This window comes from Sarcophilus harrisii, chromosome 6 (assembly GCF_902635505.1).
Source record: "Sarcophilus harrisii chromosome 6, mSarHar1.11, whole genome shotgun sequence".
Taxonomy (NCBI): domain Eukaryota; kingdom Metazoa; phylum Chordata; class Mammalia; order Dasyuromorphia; family Dasyuridae; genus Sarcophilus; species Sarcophilus harrisii.
This window is the reverse complement of record NC_045431.1, coordinates 175,584,259-175,602,447: the sequence shown is the minus strand read 5'-3', so window position 1 is coordinate 175,602,447 and position 18,189 is coordinate 175,584,259. Positions and strand designations below refer to the sequence as shown.

The window sequence follows — 18,189 nt, the reverse complement described above, 5'->3', positions numbered from 1 at the left end:
GGGTACCTTGCGGCGAGGAAACCCTTGCGGCTCGCGCACGCTCGTGACGTCAGGCGGCAGCTGTTTTGGGGGAACCGGTGAGGGGAGGTGCACGCTGGCGAGCGGGCGGGTGCGCATAAGGTCAGGAAGGAGGTCAGGGGGCGGTGCAAGGAGGGAAATCCCGGGGTGACGTGAGGTACTTCCGAGCTCAGGGCCCGCTGGAGGAGGACAAATCCCAGGGTCTGGCAGCTGCAAGATCCGGGTGAGGACAGGGCGCCCAGTAGAGCTTTGTACAGCGCACGTGGCGGACTGGCCCTTCCTGCCGCTCGGGCATGTGTCGATGACGTTGTCCGTGCGCGACGTGGGCGCCCCAAGGCTGGACTGCTCGGGGCGGAGGCTCAGGCACCGGGGACCGCACTTGTGAATGAGCGGCTTCAGGCTTTCTCCTTTCTGGGGCGCCCCCCCCTTTCCCCTCCCTCCGCTGGCCACGGGATCCCCTCTGGCCCCTGCTTAGCGGCCTGGTCCGGGTTCCAGTGTGATCTCCCTGGGAGGAGAGGCCAAGCGAGGTGCGTGGCCGCAACGCTCCCCTTTGTCGCGAGCCTCCCCCCGTCCGGGTCTCTGGAAGCGCGGCGCCTTTCGCCCCTCCCCCATACGGCACGGGCCCCGTGGGGCCCTCCCCGTGAGCGCGCTGCATTCACGCGGGAGAGGGGAAGCCCCTCGCGGGCAGGCTAAGAACCCAGGGAGTAACTTGAGTAACCTGAGACGTAAGGTACCGCCAGGATGCCTGGTTTGAGGCAAGCTTAAAGCGTTTTCGAGGTCAGTGATGAGATAAGGTTGGGGCATTTGGGTGAGCCACGTCACGGAAGAGACGCAACGATGATGCTCCATTCCGGGCCCCCAGGAGCCGCTGTGGTCTCGGTCCGAGCAGCGGCAGGAATCTTGTTCAGTCAAGTTCTTCACGCCTTTTTTTTTTTTTTTTTTTTTTTTTTTTTTTTGGCACTGGGGAGAAAGAGACAGTTCCTTCCCCAGCTCATTTTACTGAAGAGGAAACGGAGGCAAAAACAGGGTTTAAATCCACGGTCAGAGAGCTAGAAAGTGTTTGAGGTTGGAGTTGAACTCAAAAGATGACTTCATTCCTAGCATTATCCACCGCACTACCTACCTACCCAATACTGTAGGGGATAGAATCAGGCGAAAGCGAGAAGTGCTGCTGCATAGCATCACTGTTAGAAAACTCCTCTGCAGGACGGATGGAAAGAATAATCTTGTAGACTGCGTCACTATTTCTCCAGAATTTCTGGGCACTTGAGATGTCCTCCTCTAAATAATGTTGTGTTTACTCTGCACAGGCTGCGTTTTGTGTTTTCTTAAGCTCATACACACGTTTCACGGGACAGGATGTACCTTCTTGTTTTTTTGGCCTTATGTCTCCAGGGCTGTGCATATTTTGCAAATACTTCTTCAGCACCTGCTATGTTTCAGGCACTGCTCAGCCCTTGCTGGTCCTCCGTTTTCAGAGAGGCCCAGTGACAGGAGGAGGATGTCTTGACTTGCAAGTAAATTGGACTGTCTTCTCCAGTCATCAGAGGCAAGACATAGATCAGGACCATTTATGATGGCCCTGAATGCAGTAAGAGACCTTGGCTATTTTAAGCTGAAGTTTTCCCATTTCTGTTAAAGACCACATCTATTCAATATTTTAAGGCTATGTAAGAATTGAATGGCCAAAATTCACTTTCAGAAAAAAATTGATTTGGGAGAGCAAGACTCTCTTGTTTTCAGGCTAGAATGGAAACTTTTGCTATTTACACTTACTGAACCATCAAACCCCAAACAATGAGCTGGTGAGGTCTGGGCTGAGACCTAGTATTGATCAATTAGTAGCAGCCTGAGACTTTTGGGTTTAAAGGCATAAAAAAGGAGCTTTATTTCAAGAAATCTTAAGTGAAAATTACATGAGACAAAATAGAATAAATAGGGAAGAAAAAATTCAACCTGCAAACCCGGGATACCTTGCAAATTATGAGCAACCAAAATTTATTTTCTTTTGGACAGAGCACTCAGAAATCAAGCGACTGTGTCTTGCTTGTATGGGTGGGAAAGGTGTAATAAAAGTATTGGAAGGGTAGGACCAGATATGACCTTTTAATGTTAAATAGAGAATTAGATAAGTTCTGGTAGCTGGAGATGTGAATTTGGACATTGAGAGAGAGATTCAGGACTGCAATTGAAATGAATTACTCATGGATTGGACTATGTTGTAGGCTGATTTAGGCAGGATTGGTTCTTTAGGCTTTTTATCAAAAAATGGGAAAAACCTAGATCACGGAGCAATTTGAATCGTTGCCTTTATTACTGGATTACTATGGCCATTTACTACAATGTGTCTTTTGTATCTAATCTATTCCATTGATCTACCACTCTTTCTTAGCCAGTATCAGATTGTTTGGATAATTACCACTTTTTAATATAGTTTGAGATCAGGACCGTTCAACCATCTTCCTTCACTTTTTTTTCATTGATTTCCTTGATATTCTTGACCTTTTTTTTTTCGATGAATTTTTTTATCTGTTCTGACATTATAAAATAATATTTTCTTAGTTTGATAGGTATGGCACCATTAATTAATTTAGGTAGAATTGTCATTTTTATTATGTTGTTTTGGCCTACTCATGAGCAATTAATATTTTTTTCAGTTTACATCTGACTAAGATGAGGCCTAGCTTGTGGCCTTATGCTTGGGAGTTGGGCTGCTGGGAAGGCCTATCTATACTGTGCAAACTGCTGGCTTGTCTCTGTGGCTGGTTTGCAGGAGGGTGGGGTCTAGTTGTTGGATTGCCCCAGAGCTCAGAGTCCTTGTGTTGTAAGCCCTCCACTGGGAAGCTGGCTGTTGCTGCTCTAGGACCTGGCTCCCCTATCACTCCAGTGAGACAGAACTTTCCTTTAGAGCTGGTAAGCTGCCTCCCGGATCCTAAATCAGTTCTAAGGTGGTTTTTAAATTGTTTGGAGGGGAATTTGGGAGGGATCCAAAGAATTCCCATTTTGGCATTTAAGACCTCATAACTAATTTCCAAAAGGAATTATCCTTAGCCAGGGATGAAAAAGATACTTAGCAAGGATACAGCATTGATTCAGCTCTCCTGCCTTTCTCTTGGTCTGCTAGTTAGAAATCTGAGAATGGAACATTTACTGTTCTGCATGAAATTCTTTGGTCCTCATGAAATTATATGAAAGGAACAAAGTGTCAGTCTCCTGAACCAAATGAGTCGAGAACAGTTTGAATATTTTTTAAGGAAATATCAGCCTAGCCTGAATGTCACATAATTCTTCTGTCATACCACATGGACATTTAACAAAAGGTTTGATAATAACAGCTAATTTATATAGCATTTTTTTTAAGGTTTACAAACATCTCATTCTATTCTCATAAAAACACTGCAAGGTAAGTATTGTTATAGCTATGTTGTGGAGAAAGAATCTGAATCAGACAAGTTATGCCTTGCCCAGGGTCATAGAGGTAGTAATAGGTGTTGGACCAAGTTGGAACTGTGGTCATCTTCACCCTAAATTTTGAGGCATATCTACTGCATTACCTAGCTGCTTCATCCTACAAGGGATCTTCAGCAAGGGTGTGACACTAATTCAGCTGGACGTTGTTCCCCTCCCTCTTCATTTTCTTGATTAATGCACTTATCTAGAAGTGTGCCATGTCTGTATCTGCACTCCCGCAGGTTTATCATACAATTGGAGCCAGAAAGTTTTTAAGTGCTTCAAGTTTTAGTCATCTGAGTCTTGGGGATCAATTAATGTCCCCTTCTTGGCAGGGACCTTGGTAGATGTTGTTTCTACCATGATTCTGACAGAAAAAAAAAGTGATGTTTATAGCATATATGTATATAACATACATAGCTTCCTGTTATCCAGTGAACTCTTGTAATGAAAATGAAAGAAGAAAAAAATATTAAAACCAATACATTGCATCTGACAATAAATGTTATATTTATAATTATAAAGCCATTTGTAATTTCTTTAAAAAGTTTTGTAATTGTCTAGAGTGTATAGTTTGAATATTTTATGCATTTAATAGTTATTTAAATGGAATTTCCTTTTCTATTTAAGTGGACTTTATTATTGCTATACAAATTTAATGGATTTTTTTGTTAACCTCTTTGTTAACAGGATAGGGGATGAGGCAAGTTGATTGGTTAATTCCTGGGCCTCAAGGCTGATCTGATGCAATAATAACTCTTACTTAGTTTAACGGTTAGGATGGGAGGATAAGGGCATCTAAGATATTTATCAGAACAAATGTATAGTAGGTTACTATGGCACAACCTATTTTGTGTTACTTGTAATTGAAAGCATCAATGGGAGAGGATAGATAAGATAAAGTAGACAAAATGGAGTGGTTCTCAAATTGGAGAGGGTCTGGATTCACAGTCATGGAAGTCATATTAAGAAAGTCATGTCACCACTAGATAGAGATTTGCTTTTCTTTTCCAGTATTTCTTCTATTTCTGTGTCTTGGTATTGCTATCACTAAATAGCAGTTTCTACTTTCTAGAACTGTAAAAATTTGGAGAGGGGATAGCTTTTATTCCCATGCTTATCAAATTTCTAGCATTTTCCAGTTATAAAAAGTGTGGCTTTTGATTTTACATAAATAATGATAGCTTTTATAGATAGACATTTTTATTATATTAAAATTCTTTTCTGCTACAAGTGTGCTTTTAAAAAATTTAGCTTTTTATTTTTCCCCAATTACATGTCAAAATAATTTTTAACATTTCTTTTTAAAACTTTGAATTCCAAATTCTCTCCCCCTTCTTTACTCCCTTGTTTACAAGGCAAGCAATTCAATATAGATTATATGTGTGTAGTCGTGAAACACATTTATATTAGTAATGTTGGGAAAGAAAACATTGACTGCCCTCCAACAAACTCAAGAAAAGTAAAATAAAAAAAGTATGCTTCAATCTGTTTTTAGTCACTATCAGTTCTTTCTTGGGGGATGGATGGCATTTTTCATGATTTAAGTCCTTCAGAGTTGTCTTGGGTCATTATATTGCTAAGAATAGCAATATTGCTGTTACTTTACACACAGTACATTTCACTTTTTATCAGCTTATATAATTTTTTCAAGGTTTTTCTGAGAGCATCCTGTTCATTTCTTACAACACGACAGTATTCCATTACAGCCTCATACTACAGTTTGTTCAGCCATTCCCCAGTTAATGGGCATAACCTCAATTTCCAATTCTTTGCCCCTAGAAAAGAACTGCTGTAAATATTTTTTGTACATATAGGTCCTTTTTTTTTTTCTTTTTTTTAATCTTTTTGGATGCAGACCTAGTACTGGTATTGCTATGTCAAAGGTTATGCATGATTTTATAATCCTTTGGGCATAATTCCAAATTGATCTTATAGAATGGTTGAATTGATTCACAATTCTACCAGCAGTGCATTAATGCATCATTTTTCCCATATCTCCTCCAACATTTATCATTTTCCTTTTCTGTCCTATTAGTCAATCTAATAGGTATGTAATAGTACCTCAGAATTGTTTTGATTTATATTTCTCCAATTGATAATGATTTAGAGTATTTAGATTTTTTTTTTCCCACATGGCTTTGGGTAGCTTTGATTATTTCATCTGAAAACCATTTATATCTTGATTATTTATCTTAATTTTATAAATTTGATTCAGTTCCTTATATATTTGAGAAATGAAGCCTTTATCAGAGAAACATGCTTCAAAATTTTTTCCCATAGTTAACAGTTGCTAACTGTTCTCTCCATCTTATTGCCTTCCTGTTTTTTCTATTTTTTCTTTCACCACTCTGGAGAACAATTTGGAATGATGCCAAGACAGTGTCAGGAAGACCTGAGTTCAGATGTGGCCTGAGACACTCACTAGCAGGGTGATCCTGGGAAAGTCACATAGCTCTGTTTGTCTTAAGTCAGTGGAGAGAAGAGAGTGGTGAACCACTGCAGTGTCTTTGCCGTGAAAACCCTGTGGACATTATATCATACAGAGTCATGGAGAATCCGACACTACTGAACATCATTTGGGTTCAGAAATCAACTTTGCAATTAGCAAAGGAGGAAAACCTAGATAGGACTTTAAAAGATGTGGGATCCTGATGGACTCACTAGTATGGTAGAGTAGCCAAGAATCCTCATTAGTTCTCTGGCTACAATAAGAGCATCTGGATTTATGAGGTCCTTGGCTCTGGGGAGGGGCCAGGCCTGCTCAGACCACCCTTGGAGTATTGTGTTCACTTCTGTCTGGCCAATAGTTAAGACCATGGATAGGAGGCTAAGGGTGGATAAAAGTTGTCTTTGATTATTTAAAGGGCTAAATCTGTGGGAAGAGAGAATTTGACTTGCCTTCAAGTCCATTGGCTGGACCTAGGACATTGGCTAGACTGCAAAAAAGGCACAGTTCTGCTTGGTGTAAGCCAGAGCTTGCTAAAAATTGGAGCTGTCCAGATGTGGAAGGGGCTGTCTTGTGTCAGAGGTGGATTTTTTCCATTGGAATGCTTCAAGTGGAGGCTAGCTGATTAAAATTCATTGAGTCTCAGAGCTGCCTGGAATAACTTCTGAATGCATTATAGTAACTACATTTTAAAAAACCACTGTTAGGTGCAATGTGGATTTTACTCTGGCCTGCCTAACTTAAAACATAGTGGGTTTGTCTGTACTGGTGAAATAGAGGATTCATCAAAGGCTTAAATATTCTGGACCTCTTGAACTACTTGAATTTCAGGCAAACTAGAAGCATATAGAGATATAAGAATCTAAACAGTCAGCTGATCAGCAAGCATTGATTAAGTGCCTGCGAATGCTCAGACCCTTAGTTGTAATATTCTCTTTTGGGTTTTCTTCGGGTCTCTGGGAACAGCCTTTGTTTCAGTTCAGCGTAATCACCACACAAACAGCCAAGTGTTAAAAGTCCAAATCCTTTATTGTCTCCTTGCCTGGGGCCCGGTGCAGCTTTCTTGAACTCCTCCTGTATGTGTCTTGGTTTCTATGGGGGAGGGAGGAGGACCACCATCAGTTCTCTGTCTTCCCTAGTTCTGATTCTGGCTGGGTTTGTCTAAGCTTATATGCTCTCTTATCATAGGTGTGAATCTTGGTGTGAATATTGAGTACTAAGTACAAGCACTGAACTACCATTGTCTTTATCAATTCCTCTGACTTAACTAACACCTTGTAAGAATCCTTTGTTGCAGAGTTCATAACACTTAGGGGATTCAGAGATAAAAAGTGAAACTTGATGCCTTCAAAAAGCTAACATTTTATGTGGAGAGGTATGTATATCTCTAAATGTGCAGGATAAATAGAAGGCAACTATGGGAAGGAGGATGCTCCTGGAATCTGGGGTGGGGATAGTTTGGAAAGGCTAGAGAGGGTTAAGTGCAGCTGAGGAAGCAAGAGTTTCAACAAGCTGGAAGGGATGGGGAAGGCCTTTTTTTTTTTTTTCCCGTTTTTTTTTTTTTTTATTATAGATTTTTCTTTACATATGCATAGGTAATTTTTCAGCACTGACCCTTGCAAACCTTCTGTTCCGACTTTTCCCCTCCTTCCCCCCACCCCCTCCCCTAGATGGAAGGTAGACCAATACATGTTAAACATGTTAAAGTATATGCTTAAAATACAATATATGGATACATAGCCATACAGTTATTTTGCTGCACAAGAAAAATCAGACTTAGAAATAAGGTAAAAATAACCTGAAAAAGAAATTAAAAATGCAAGCGGACAAAAACAGAGGGATTGGGAATGCTATGTAGTGGTTCACCCTCATTTCCCAGAGTTCTTTTGCTGGTTGTAGCTGGTTCTCTTCATTATTGAACACATGAAACTGATTTGGTTCATCTCATTGTTGAAGAGGGCCACATCCATCAGAATTGATCATCATGTAGTATTGTTATTAAAGTATATAATGACCTCCTGGTCCTGCTCATTTCACTCAGCATCAGTTCATGTAGGTCTCTCCAGGTCTTTCTGAAGTCATCCTGCTGGTCATTTCTTATAGTCCATAACATTCATATACCACAACTTATTCAGCCATTCTCCAATTGATGGGCATCCACTCAGTTTCCAGTTTCTTGCTGCTACAAAAAGGGCTGCCACAAACATTTTTGCACATGTGGGTCCCTTTCCCTTCTTTAATATCTCTTTGGGATATAAGCCCAGTAGTAACAACTGTTGGATCAAAGGGTTTGTACGGTTTGATAACTTTTTGAGCAGTTCCAAACTGCCCTCTAGAATGGTAGGATGCATTCACAACTCCACCAACAATGTATCAGTGTCCCAGTTTTCCCACATCCCCTCCAACATTAGTCATTATCTTTTCCTGTCATCCTAGCCAATCTGAGAGGTGTGTAGTGATATCTCAGAGTTGTCTTAATTTGCATTTCTCTGATTAATAATTTGGAGCATCTTTTCATATGGCTAGAAATAGTTTCCATTTCTTCATCTGAAAATTGTTCATATTCTTTGACCATTTATCAATTGGAGAATGGCTTGATTTCTTATAAATTAGAATCAATTCTTTATATATTTTGGAAATGAGACCTTTATCAGAACCTTTAACTGTAAAAATGTTTTCCCAGTTTATTGCTTCCCTTCTAATCTTGTCTGTATTAGTTTTGTTTGTACAAAATCTTTTCAGTTGATATAATCAAAATTTTCTATTTTGTTATCAATAATGAACTCTAGTTCTTCTTTGGTCGAAAATTCCCGGAAGGCTTTTTTAGGCAGGGGATTTAGCAAGTGCAAAGACATGAAGTAGGAGAGAAAGTACTGTGAGACAGCAGAGGTCATTTTGACTAGATTAAAGAATGGAAAGGGTGATACTATCTAATGAGGAAGAAAAGGGATGGTGGAGCCAGTTTAGGAAAGTCTTCAGAAGTCCAGGAGGAAGTTAAGATTCTTTTGCCAAGTTGCTACCCTCCTAATGCCAGACTTTCTCTGCCATGGCTAGACCTTCATCCCCCGCCCCTCTTTTCTACATTAGAATGGAAACTCCTGAAAGGCTAGGATGGCTTCTTGCTGCTTTAGTTTTCATTCTCAGTGCTGGCATGATCATAGTAAGTTTCAATAAAATGCTTATGAATTTAGTCAAGGAAATAGAGAATCCTGGCATCTACTTAGTGGTAGACTTAATCGACGTAGGGATACCAATGAGGAACCTATAACAGTAATTCAAGTGAGATGATAAGTGGACTAGAATGTGTGTATGTGTGTGTGTGTGTGTTTACATATATTTGCAGAGTAGCAGTTCATGGTGAGGAGAGCCTCTCTTATCTTCCATTTCATCTCATGCTGCTCAGACAGATGATAGATTCAGAGGGCAGATGGAGCCTTTTTTTGTTTCTGTTAATGTGGTCAACGGTGTAATTGTTTTATTTGACTAAACATATTTGTAATGGGGGTTTTGTTTTTCTTGCATTCTTAATTGGGATGAGGGGGAAGGGAAAGGAAAAGGAAAGGTTCCTTCCCCACCCCCTTCTCAAAGTACTCAAATTTACTTTTGGAAAGCAGAAACAGAATTCCAATGAACTCAGTCAATGAATTGATTTTTTGTTTTGTTTTGCGCACCCTACCCCCCCCCCCCCCCCCCCCCCCCGTGATATTGTGAGGGAATGACCTGTAGTGCAGTGTCTGCTATCTAGTCTCCTAATGGGTTTGTAAAGAAATGTTCACATATAGATATAGTTTTGTTGAACTTTTCTGAGAACATGTTAATGGAACCAAGTAATGAATTGCTTGTAATATTTAATTCCTAAAGAACACTGAAGTTATGTCTACCTCCATCAGAGAATTTCTTTACATATCCAAACATTGTTGATGAGTTGAATGTATTCTTTGAAGGAAGAACTCTCACAAAATTACGGACTTTTAGTATTGAAAGTGACCTTAGAGCTCATTTAGTTTAGATTGATATTTTAAAAGTTATATTCTTGAGGTTTAATGTTTTCCTGTTGCTGCTACTTTTCAGACCCCAACTCATATGTGTGGAACAGGATAAAGGTATTTGCAGGTATTTAGAGAGCTAATGCATGGCTATATCTGTTTCCATTTTTTGACATCTCTCCTCCCAGGCTTACATGGTGAGTTTACTCTATAAATTGTTGAATCTTGGCTCTTAAAGTAGGAAAGGATCTCATAGGTCCTATCAAGATAGATATTGAGCCTTCACTGGAAGCCCTCTGAGATGGTCCATTCTACAGTCAGCATTACTTGTTAGGAGTTGTTCCTCTTCTATTGAACCCAGGTCTTCTGTGGTGCAACTTATCCCTCTTGATCTTCATGAAGCATAAGGAATGTTCTTTCTTGTCTGTATAACCACATCTTCACCCTTCATTACCTTTCCCAGTCTTGTTCCTTGAAGGCTAGATTTGCCCTCTTCTTCCAACTAAGCTTCCTGTGAGTTTCTCTCATGGTCCTTCCCCATCCTGTCTGAATTTTTGTTTTTTTCTCATTTTAAGAACTGGAGATTTCTCAGAATGAATGAAAATACAATGACAAAGACTCTCCAAGCACGAAAACTTCCTGAGTGGATGTCTACACCGCATAAAGGATGTGATAGAGATAAAAAAAAGGTTTGTTAACTCATGATGAACGATTTTTATTTTTCATTAGTTTTTTTTTTTTTCTGGTTATGCATGTATATTAACTTTTAAAATACACATTTATTTATGAATCATGTTGGGAGAGAAAAATCAAAACAAAAAGGAAAAACCATAAGAGGAAAAAAAAAAGTGAATGTGGCATGTGTTGATTTACATTCAATCTCCTTAGTTCTTTTGGATTTAGATGGTGATTTCTATCCAGAGTTTATTGGGATTGACTTGAATCATTGAACCACTGAGAAGTTTATAGTTGATCCCACATTCTTGCTGTTGCTGTGTACAATACTGCTTGTTTCTCTCAGTATCCGTTCATGTAAATCTTCCCAGGCCTTTCTGTAATCAGCTTGTTCATCATTTTTTACAGAACAATAATATTCCATTATCTTCAAATTCCACAACTTATTCAGCCATTTCCCAATTGATGGACATCTACTCATTTTCCAATTTTTTGCTATCACAAAAAGAGCTGCTACTAACATTTTTTGCACATGTGGGTCGTTTTCCCTCCTTTATGATTTCCTTGATATATAGACCCAGTAATGGCACTGCTGGGTCAAAGGGTATGCTCAATTTAATAGCCCTTTGGGCATAGTTCCAAATTCCTCTCCAGAATGTTTGGATCACTTCATAGCTCCATCAGTGATGCATGTGTCCCAGTTTTCCTATATCTCCTCCAACATTTGTCATTAGAAGAATGATTTTTATATGAGGTTGTCAAGAGATTTTTTTCTTTTAGTATTTTCTCTTGTAAATGTGCTGTGTTCAGCATGGACAGCTTCTTCCTTAGTTTGTAATTCCTGTTTGTAATTCCTTTCTGTAATTGGCTTCAGCTTTGTTGTTGATAATCTAGATTATTTGATGCTCCTGTGTAAACCAGGCCCATGAGAAATTTGAATTTGATCATCTGTGAAAGCATCTATCTCTCATAAGTCATTGTTCACTTGTAATTTTAGGTTTGTGTGATGACTGAGAAATAACTATTGGCAAGTAATATTTTATAAAGAATTCTCTCTCCTCTGCTCTTGATACTATAGACAGTTATCCTTGTAAGCAATCCTCATAGTGAAAGTGATCATGAGTCACTGAAATTGGCCCAGATTGATCATGTGTCCATTGTTGGGGGGCATCATGCTAGATCCGGGGAGTGCGAAGATGGTAAAGCATCCCTTACTTTCAAAGGTCTCAGATTAAAAAGCTTTGCTTAGTTTTTCATTCTTGTCATTTTTTTCTTTATGTATCATTTTCCTTTCTCTACATTATCTTCCTTCTACCTCCTGCCCTGAGCCATCCTTTATAATAAAATAAATAAATCCTGTAGCTTTTTTGCAGAACTAATTTATCAATGGAGCCTGGTGGTATAGACCAATGCATTCTATGCCAGAAGTCCTCACTCTGTCAAGGATGGGAGGGAGGTTCTTTTTTTTTTCCTGTCCTCTTTGGGGCCTGGTGGGATCTTGATAATTACACAGGGCTTAGGAGAATTTTTTTCCTCATTGTTTTTATTTACATGGTCTTTGCTTATATTGTTTTCCTTTTTTTTTTTTTTTTTTTTTTCTTTTTGCACCAGGTCATATACATCTTCCCTTGTTTTTCTAAATTCTTGTTCTTTGGTGCTACTTACAGTGAATTCCATTTTTTCCATGTATCCAGATTGATGAGCATTTACTTAGTTTCTAATTCTTTGCTGATATAAAAAGGCTACTTTGCTAATTGGGCTTATATATTTTTATTTTGATCTTTGAGCTCTTTGGGTAAGTAGGTGTGTTACATAGGACTCCCTTGGTCAAAGGGTAGATCACTCTCTTAGCATGATTCCAAATTTCTATAAAAAATGATTGGGACAATTTACACAAAAGCTTACATTCTCCTGATTATTATATAATAATCTTGGCAATTATGTGGGGGATTGGTGGAGTAGAAGGGAGACTGGAATCAGGAAGTCCAGTAGGAGATTGCTAAGGTGGTTCAGGGGACAGGATAGGAAGGAAGACCTGGGGTACATGGTGAGCACATGACTAGAAAAGGAAGGGCCTGCACAGTTATGTGGCACAGTAAATAGAGCATCAGCCCTAAAGTCAGGAGGACCTGAGTCAAATGTGACCTCAGACACTTAATACTTCCTGGCTGTGTGACCCTGGGCAAGTCACTTAACCCCAATTGCCTCAGGGGAAAAAAAAGAAAGAAAAGGAAGGGCCTGAGAGATTATGGATATGTAACAATCTGAGATGGAAAGAGTCCAAGGTCACTGGGAAGTGGGATGCTTGGTTCCTCTGTAGAAACAGGGAGGAGATTGGAGAATAGCTTCGAGAAGGGGATCAATTCATACTGAGTTTTGCTTTGTGGAGCTGTGAGATCTGTGGGACCTACTACAGGAAGTCTCCAGCAGACAATTAATTAATGATGAAAAATTAGTACTTGAAGCATGGAGGTTGGGTATCATCTGTAGAGAAATATAATTGATGAGAGAGCGCTCTGGGAGTTGTATGTATAGGGAGAAGAGTAGAGGACCTTGGATGAGAAGGCTGGGGTTATTCCTGTAGAGTAGCTGAGGAGGAATGGGACAGCTGAGAGGAGAGCCAGGAGGGCAAGGCCCAGGATGAAGCGAGCTGAGACCTGAGGCTAACCAGAATCAGTGCAAGAGCCTGTCTGGAGGACCAAAGACAGCCATGATACAGAACTCGGGAGAGCTTGGAGAACTTTAGAATCCAGAGACAAGACAAAACAAATAGAGGCAGTCACCTAACACTTTCCAGGGTCTTGCAGTAGGGTTGTAGTGGTGGGATAGGTGAGCTTGCTCAAGTGAGTGTTTTTAAGGTTGGGGTAGATGTGAACATGTGCATAGGCTGCCTAGAGAGAGGGGGGTGGAGAGGGGTGGAGGGCAGAGGTAGAGGGGCCCACTTTGGCCTGGTGGAGAGGATGGCTGATGGGGAGCTGGGGGCTTGGTTGTTCTGTAGCAGAAAAGGACTAGCTCAGACAAGAGCATGCACTTCTAAAGCCCAGTGGGTCCGGTGGTCAGCAGCTCCCAAGTTAGATACAAGAAGGAAGATGGTAGAGGGACATATTTGGATTTGTGCCTTTTTTGGGGGGGTGAATGATGGCAGGAGAAGGCCCTCCCTCTGTAATTGTCTCTGCTTTCCAGAATTCCTAGTTAGTTTCTGAATGCAGGGCACGCACTGCTGCCTTGTACAAGGGTCCTTACCATCTCTCCTCCCTCCTCCTACTACTTTCCTTTTCTTTCTTCTCTATCCCTCCTCCTCCTTCTTCCTCCCCCTTTTCTCTTCTTCCCTTCCCTTCTTCCCCTCTTCCTCCTCTCCTTTACTCTCTCTCTTCTTACTTCTCATCTTCTCCCCCTTTCCCTCCTCTCTTCTCCTTCCCTCCCTTCCTCTCTCCATCTTCTTCCTTCTCCCCCCTCTTCCGTTTTCCCACTGATGGAGAAGGCCTCAAGGGCAGGACCTTTTTCCGTTTTTGCCTTTGTAATCTTATTTTGTAGCTCAGCATTCTGGGAGGTGCTCAGGGACCTGTTGGTTGAATTGACTGTATAATTAGAGCTATCTAGAGAAAGTCAGTGGAGAAAATACAAAGTCGTCATTTGAATACTGATTTTTTATTTCCCATGGATTTTCTCTTCAGAGGAGTATTCTGGAAGATGATCTTCCCCTACTGGAATTCCCTGGCTCCATCATTTATAGTTATGAAGCGAGTGATTGTTCCTTCCTAGCAGAAGATATTAGGTAAGAGTCTTGAATGCTTTAGGACTACTGTATCTCTACTTCTAAAGGGTAGTTGCTAATGTTCTGAATTCCATGAGGGGCAGCAGGTGACTGAGCAGAGACACCCTAGTCAGGTAACAGCTTTGTGTGTTTAAGCATATTTGGTCTGTCCTTTGACTTTATCTAGTCTTTTGAATGGCTGTTATGTTGGAAGCAGACTGGACTCCAAGAGGTCAAGTGACTTCTTCAGTCTATGTCAGAGGCAGAACTCAAATTCTAGCCTTCCTGATTTCACCAAGTCTCTATCTAGTCTTTTAGTATCTACAAAACCTGCATTTTGTATTGAATTAATAAGTGAGTTGTTCTGTTTTTGTCTCCTTACAAACTCATAGCATCAGTCATAGATTGAGAATTGAGAGTGACTTTGGAATGGTTTTTAGGGAGGAAACAGGCCCAAGCAGTGACCAATGACACACCTTGTCCAGGATCACTGAGCTAGAAAGTCTCTGAGGCCACATTTGAACCCTGGTCTTTCCCATTCCCAGGGCAGTACTCTCTCCCTTCCTATGCCTCTTTGGACCAGGTATACTGCTCCACAACACAGAACACTGGTGGGGACTGGAGAATACTGTGTTGGCTATATACGTAGCACATGCCAAGAGGAGACAGAAGATTTAATTCTTTAAATAATAACTTTTTATTTTTTTAATTTTTATTTATTTACAAAGTATATGCATGGGTACTTTTTCCAATATCGACCCTCGCAAAACCTTTTGTTCCAAATTTTCCCCTCCTTCCCTCTGTTTCCTCCCGTAGCTGGCAGGTAGTCCAATACATGCTAAATATATTGAAATACATGGTAAATCCAATATATGTATACTTATTAATACAGTTATCTTGCTGCACAAGAAAAATCAGATCAAGAAGGAAGGAAAAGAAAAACTGAGAAAGAAAACAAAATGTATAGCTTTTTATTTTCAATATATATACGTGCAAAAATAGTTTTCAATCTTCACCCTTGCAAAACTTTGTGTTCCAAAATTTTCTCTCTCCCTTCCCTATGACCTTCTTTAATCTTAAGGCTGGCTGAGCCTTTACTTGTTTGGAGGCCTTTTTAGAGTCAATGTAAATTGTCCACATATGGTGCCAGCCAGTCTGGCAGGGAGACCTGGCCTTAGTGGGACAGTGGGACTTGTACATGCTCCTATCGAGTTCATTTCATGCAAGTTCTAGTCCAAGTTTGGGCATCCTCAAAGGTAACACTGCACCATTACTACTCTTAGAATGTTGACTTAAAAAGCTCTGCTTTCAAGGGAGGTATAGAAATGAAAATTTTGGACTGAATAATGTGGCTTTTTTTCCCCCTTCAGAATGAACTTAACTGATGGAGCTGTGGTAGGGTTTGACATCGAATGGCCTCCACCCTTTTGGAAGGGCAAGTCAGGCAAGGTTGCCCTTGTTCAGTTATGTGTTTCCGAGAGCAAATGCTATTTATTTCACGTGGCTTCTATGTCAGGTTGGTATTGCTCTTTTGCCTCTGAGAATCCCAGGTATCATTTAGGACTCCTCCTTTTGTCAGTGCCTACAGGAGGCTCTTCCTTCTGTCTTCAGCTGCTTAGCCACCCATCTCTTGCCACATGACCTTGAATTTTCTTGGGGTCTGTTTTAGGTTTCTTCACGGATATGTGTTTTTCCTCGGTTAACTGTAAACCCCTTGAGAGCAGGGACTGCTTTATACATACACACACACACACACACACACACACACACACACACACATATTTTAAAATATATCCAGTACCTACCATGATGCCTGGCTAGTAGTAATGCTTAATAAATGTTTGTTAAATTAATAGTTACTAATGATCTGGACCTCACAATAAGAGGAGTGGTCTCCCAGAGTAATGTGTTCCCACTTTAAGAAAACAAGGTGATTTCCTGATAAAATAGAGAGTGATGATGGATAGGAGAGCAGAACATAGGGAGGGGACAAAGTATAGCTCTTGGGGAACAAACATAAGAGTGGCTGAGAACTAACTGCAGTATCTGTTTCAGTTTTCCCTCAGGGTTTAAAGATGTTACTCGAGAATGAAGCTGTTAAAAAGGCTGGTATGGGAATTGCAGACCAGTGGAAACTTCTCCGAGACTTTGATATCCACCTGAAGAGCTTTGTGGAGTTGGCCAGTATGGCCAATGAGAAGGTAGAGACACGCTTAAGTTTGATGTTTCTCCTTGGTAGAAACAGAGTAGGGCCAGTCTTGGGGGATAGACATTACTAAATGTTTGTTGGTTATAGATGGTCTTTGTGGCACCTACTGTCATGACTGTTCATTTCAACCAGTCCTCTTTAATCACTTACTGCTTTTTGTGAAACAGCTATTTGGAGATTTTTTTAATAAAAAGAATCCCTGTGGGTTTTTTTGGGGTGGGGAGGGCATGCCCCTGTTCCTGTATGTCCTGCCCTCTTCCATTGTTATTTCAAGAAAAATACCATAAGCCCCACTGTGTCTATAAATATCGGGTATGAGGATTTGGGCTTATAGTGCTGTCCTTTCCCTTCTTCATACGCTTATCAAATAGTTGATTGGAGAATATGAACTACTTATGACCATTTCCACTTCTTTGTTGTAAAAAGCAGTTTTTAATGTCTCAGGGAAATTGCAGAATTAGAACTGGTGACTGATTGGGTGATCCAGTCCTGTGTTTGGAGTTCTGGTTCTGAATCCCAGCTTGCATCTCTTTTTACTTTCCATGTAACCTTGGACAGGTCCCTGCCATCTCTTTAGGCTCCCATTTCCACCTCTAAAATGTCTAGCTGGGAGCTGGTGCCCTTTTGATTCCTGTGCCTTGAGGGATTGAATTGGGCTGGGGTCTGGGCTTATCTCTCTGGATGGACTCTTGGAGGGATTACATGAATGATTCCAAGCTCAAGCTGCAGGCAGGCACAGTCCTCACTTGGACAAGGTCTGTAAGTACTGTTCTGTGCTCCTCTTTTATGGCTCTTAGCTCAGATGTAAAGAGACTTGGAGCTTGGACAGCTTGGTTAAGCATCTTTTCAGTAAGCGGCTTCTCAAGGAGCAGTCCCTCCGCTGCAGTCGCTGGGAGGACTTCCCACTCACCGAGGACCAGAAGCAATACGCTGCCATTGACGCTTACGTATGTATTCAGGGGACAAGTTTTATTGCCTTGGTTTGGAGCTCTCCACACTGGTCACAAATTCAGCCTATCTTAGTGTGGAAAAGACTGCAGAAGGCATTTACTGCTGACTTTTTCTGTTGGTTATCAAGTGGTGCCCATTCACAGATGACAAAACTCTTGTGATTATTCATCTGAAGTTAAAGGAAAGCTCAGTTGGAGCATTAGTCTGTGGCTTCTGTCACTCAAACTTTCTCTGTCTCCCCTCCCAGGCTAACACTCTGTACCCACACTCATAGACCTGGAGCTCAGGACCTCTTGCTTGCATGTTAACCTGTCATAGTCAGCCAGGTGACCCTGACAGCTCAATATCAGAAATTTGTACTGAATAGCTTGGCATGAATGGTGGTAACAAAGCATTTCTTGTCTCAAGACAGGAGAGTGGGCATATAGACACAGAACCCTAGTGGAGACAGTGGAAAGGACACTAGTGGTCTTTCACCCAGGTTACTGCAGAGCTCTCTCTTTCCCTCCCTCCAGTGTCATCATGCTTCTTCCTCGGTGCCATAACTCTGCAGGTCAAGTTGCTGTCCTGGGTTCTGTGGGACTGCTCTTCTTGTCAGCCGAACTCTTTAGCCACATGCTACATACACTGGAAGAAATGCAAGGGTTCTCTTTGTAGCCACATAAGCAGTTGGCTCATGGGGTGGCCCTGGGGCATC

At 41.0% G+C, this 18,189-nt stretch overlaps 1 protein-coding gene across 5 annotated transcripts in view; it reads left to right on the top strand.

Moving 5' to 3' along the window:
• Positions 1 to 2: 2 nt before the first annotated feature.
• Positions 3 to 18,189, top strand: part of WRN (WRN RecQ like helicase) — a 92,287-nt gene continuing 74,100 nt past the window's right edge. Inside the window, exons 1-6 of one of the 5 annotated variants that reach the window (XM_023505648.2) lie at positions 3 to 77; positions 10,479 to 10,592; positions 14,253 to 14,353; positions 15,703 to 15,848; positions 16,388 to 16,533; positions 17,339 to 17,488. In XM_023505648.2, coding sequence (XP_023361416.1) covers positions 10,497 to 10,592; positions 14,253 to 14,353; positions 15,703 to 15,848; positions 16,388 to 16,533; positions 17,339 to 17,488 — 639 coding nt within the window. In that variant the 5' untranslated portion in view covers positions 3 to 77; positions 10,479 to 10,496. Of the gene's footprint in view, positions 78 to 104; positions 546 to 2,535; positions 2,932 to 10,478; positions 10,593 to 14,252; positions 14,354 to 15,702; positions 15,849 to 16,387; positions 16,534 to 17,338; positions 17,489 to 18,189 lie in introns of those variants that run through there. The other 4 variants (XM_012551920.3, XM_023505647.2, XM_023505646.2 and 1 more) reach the window with 4 other exon arrangements.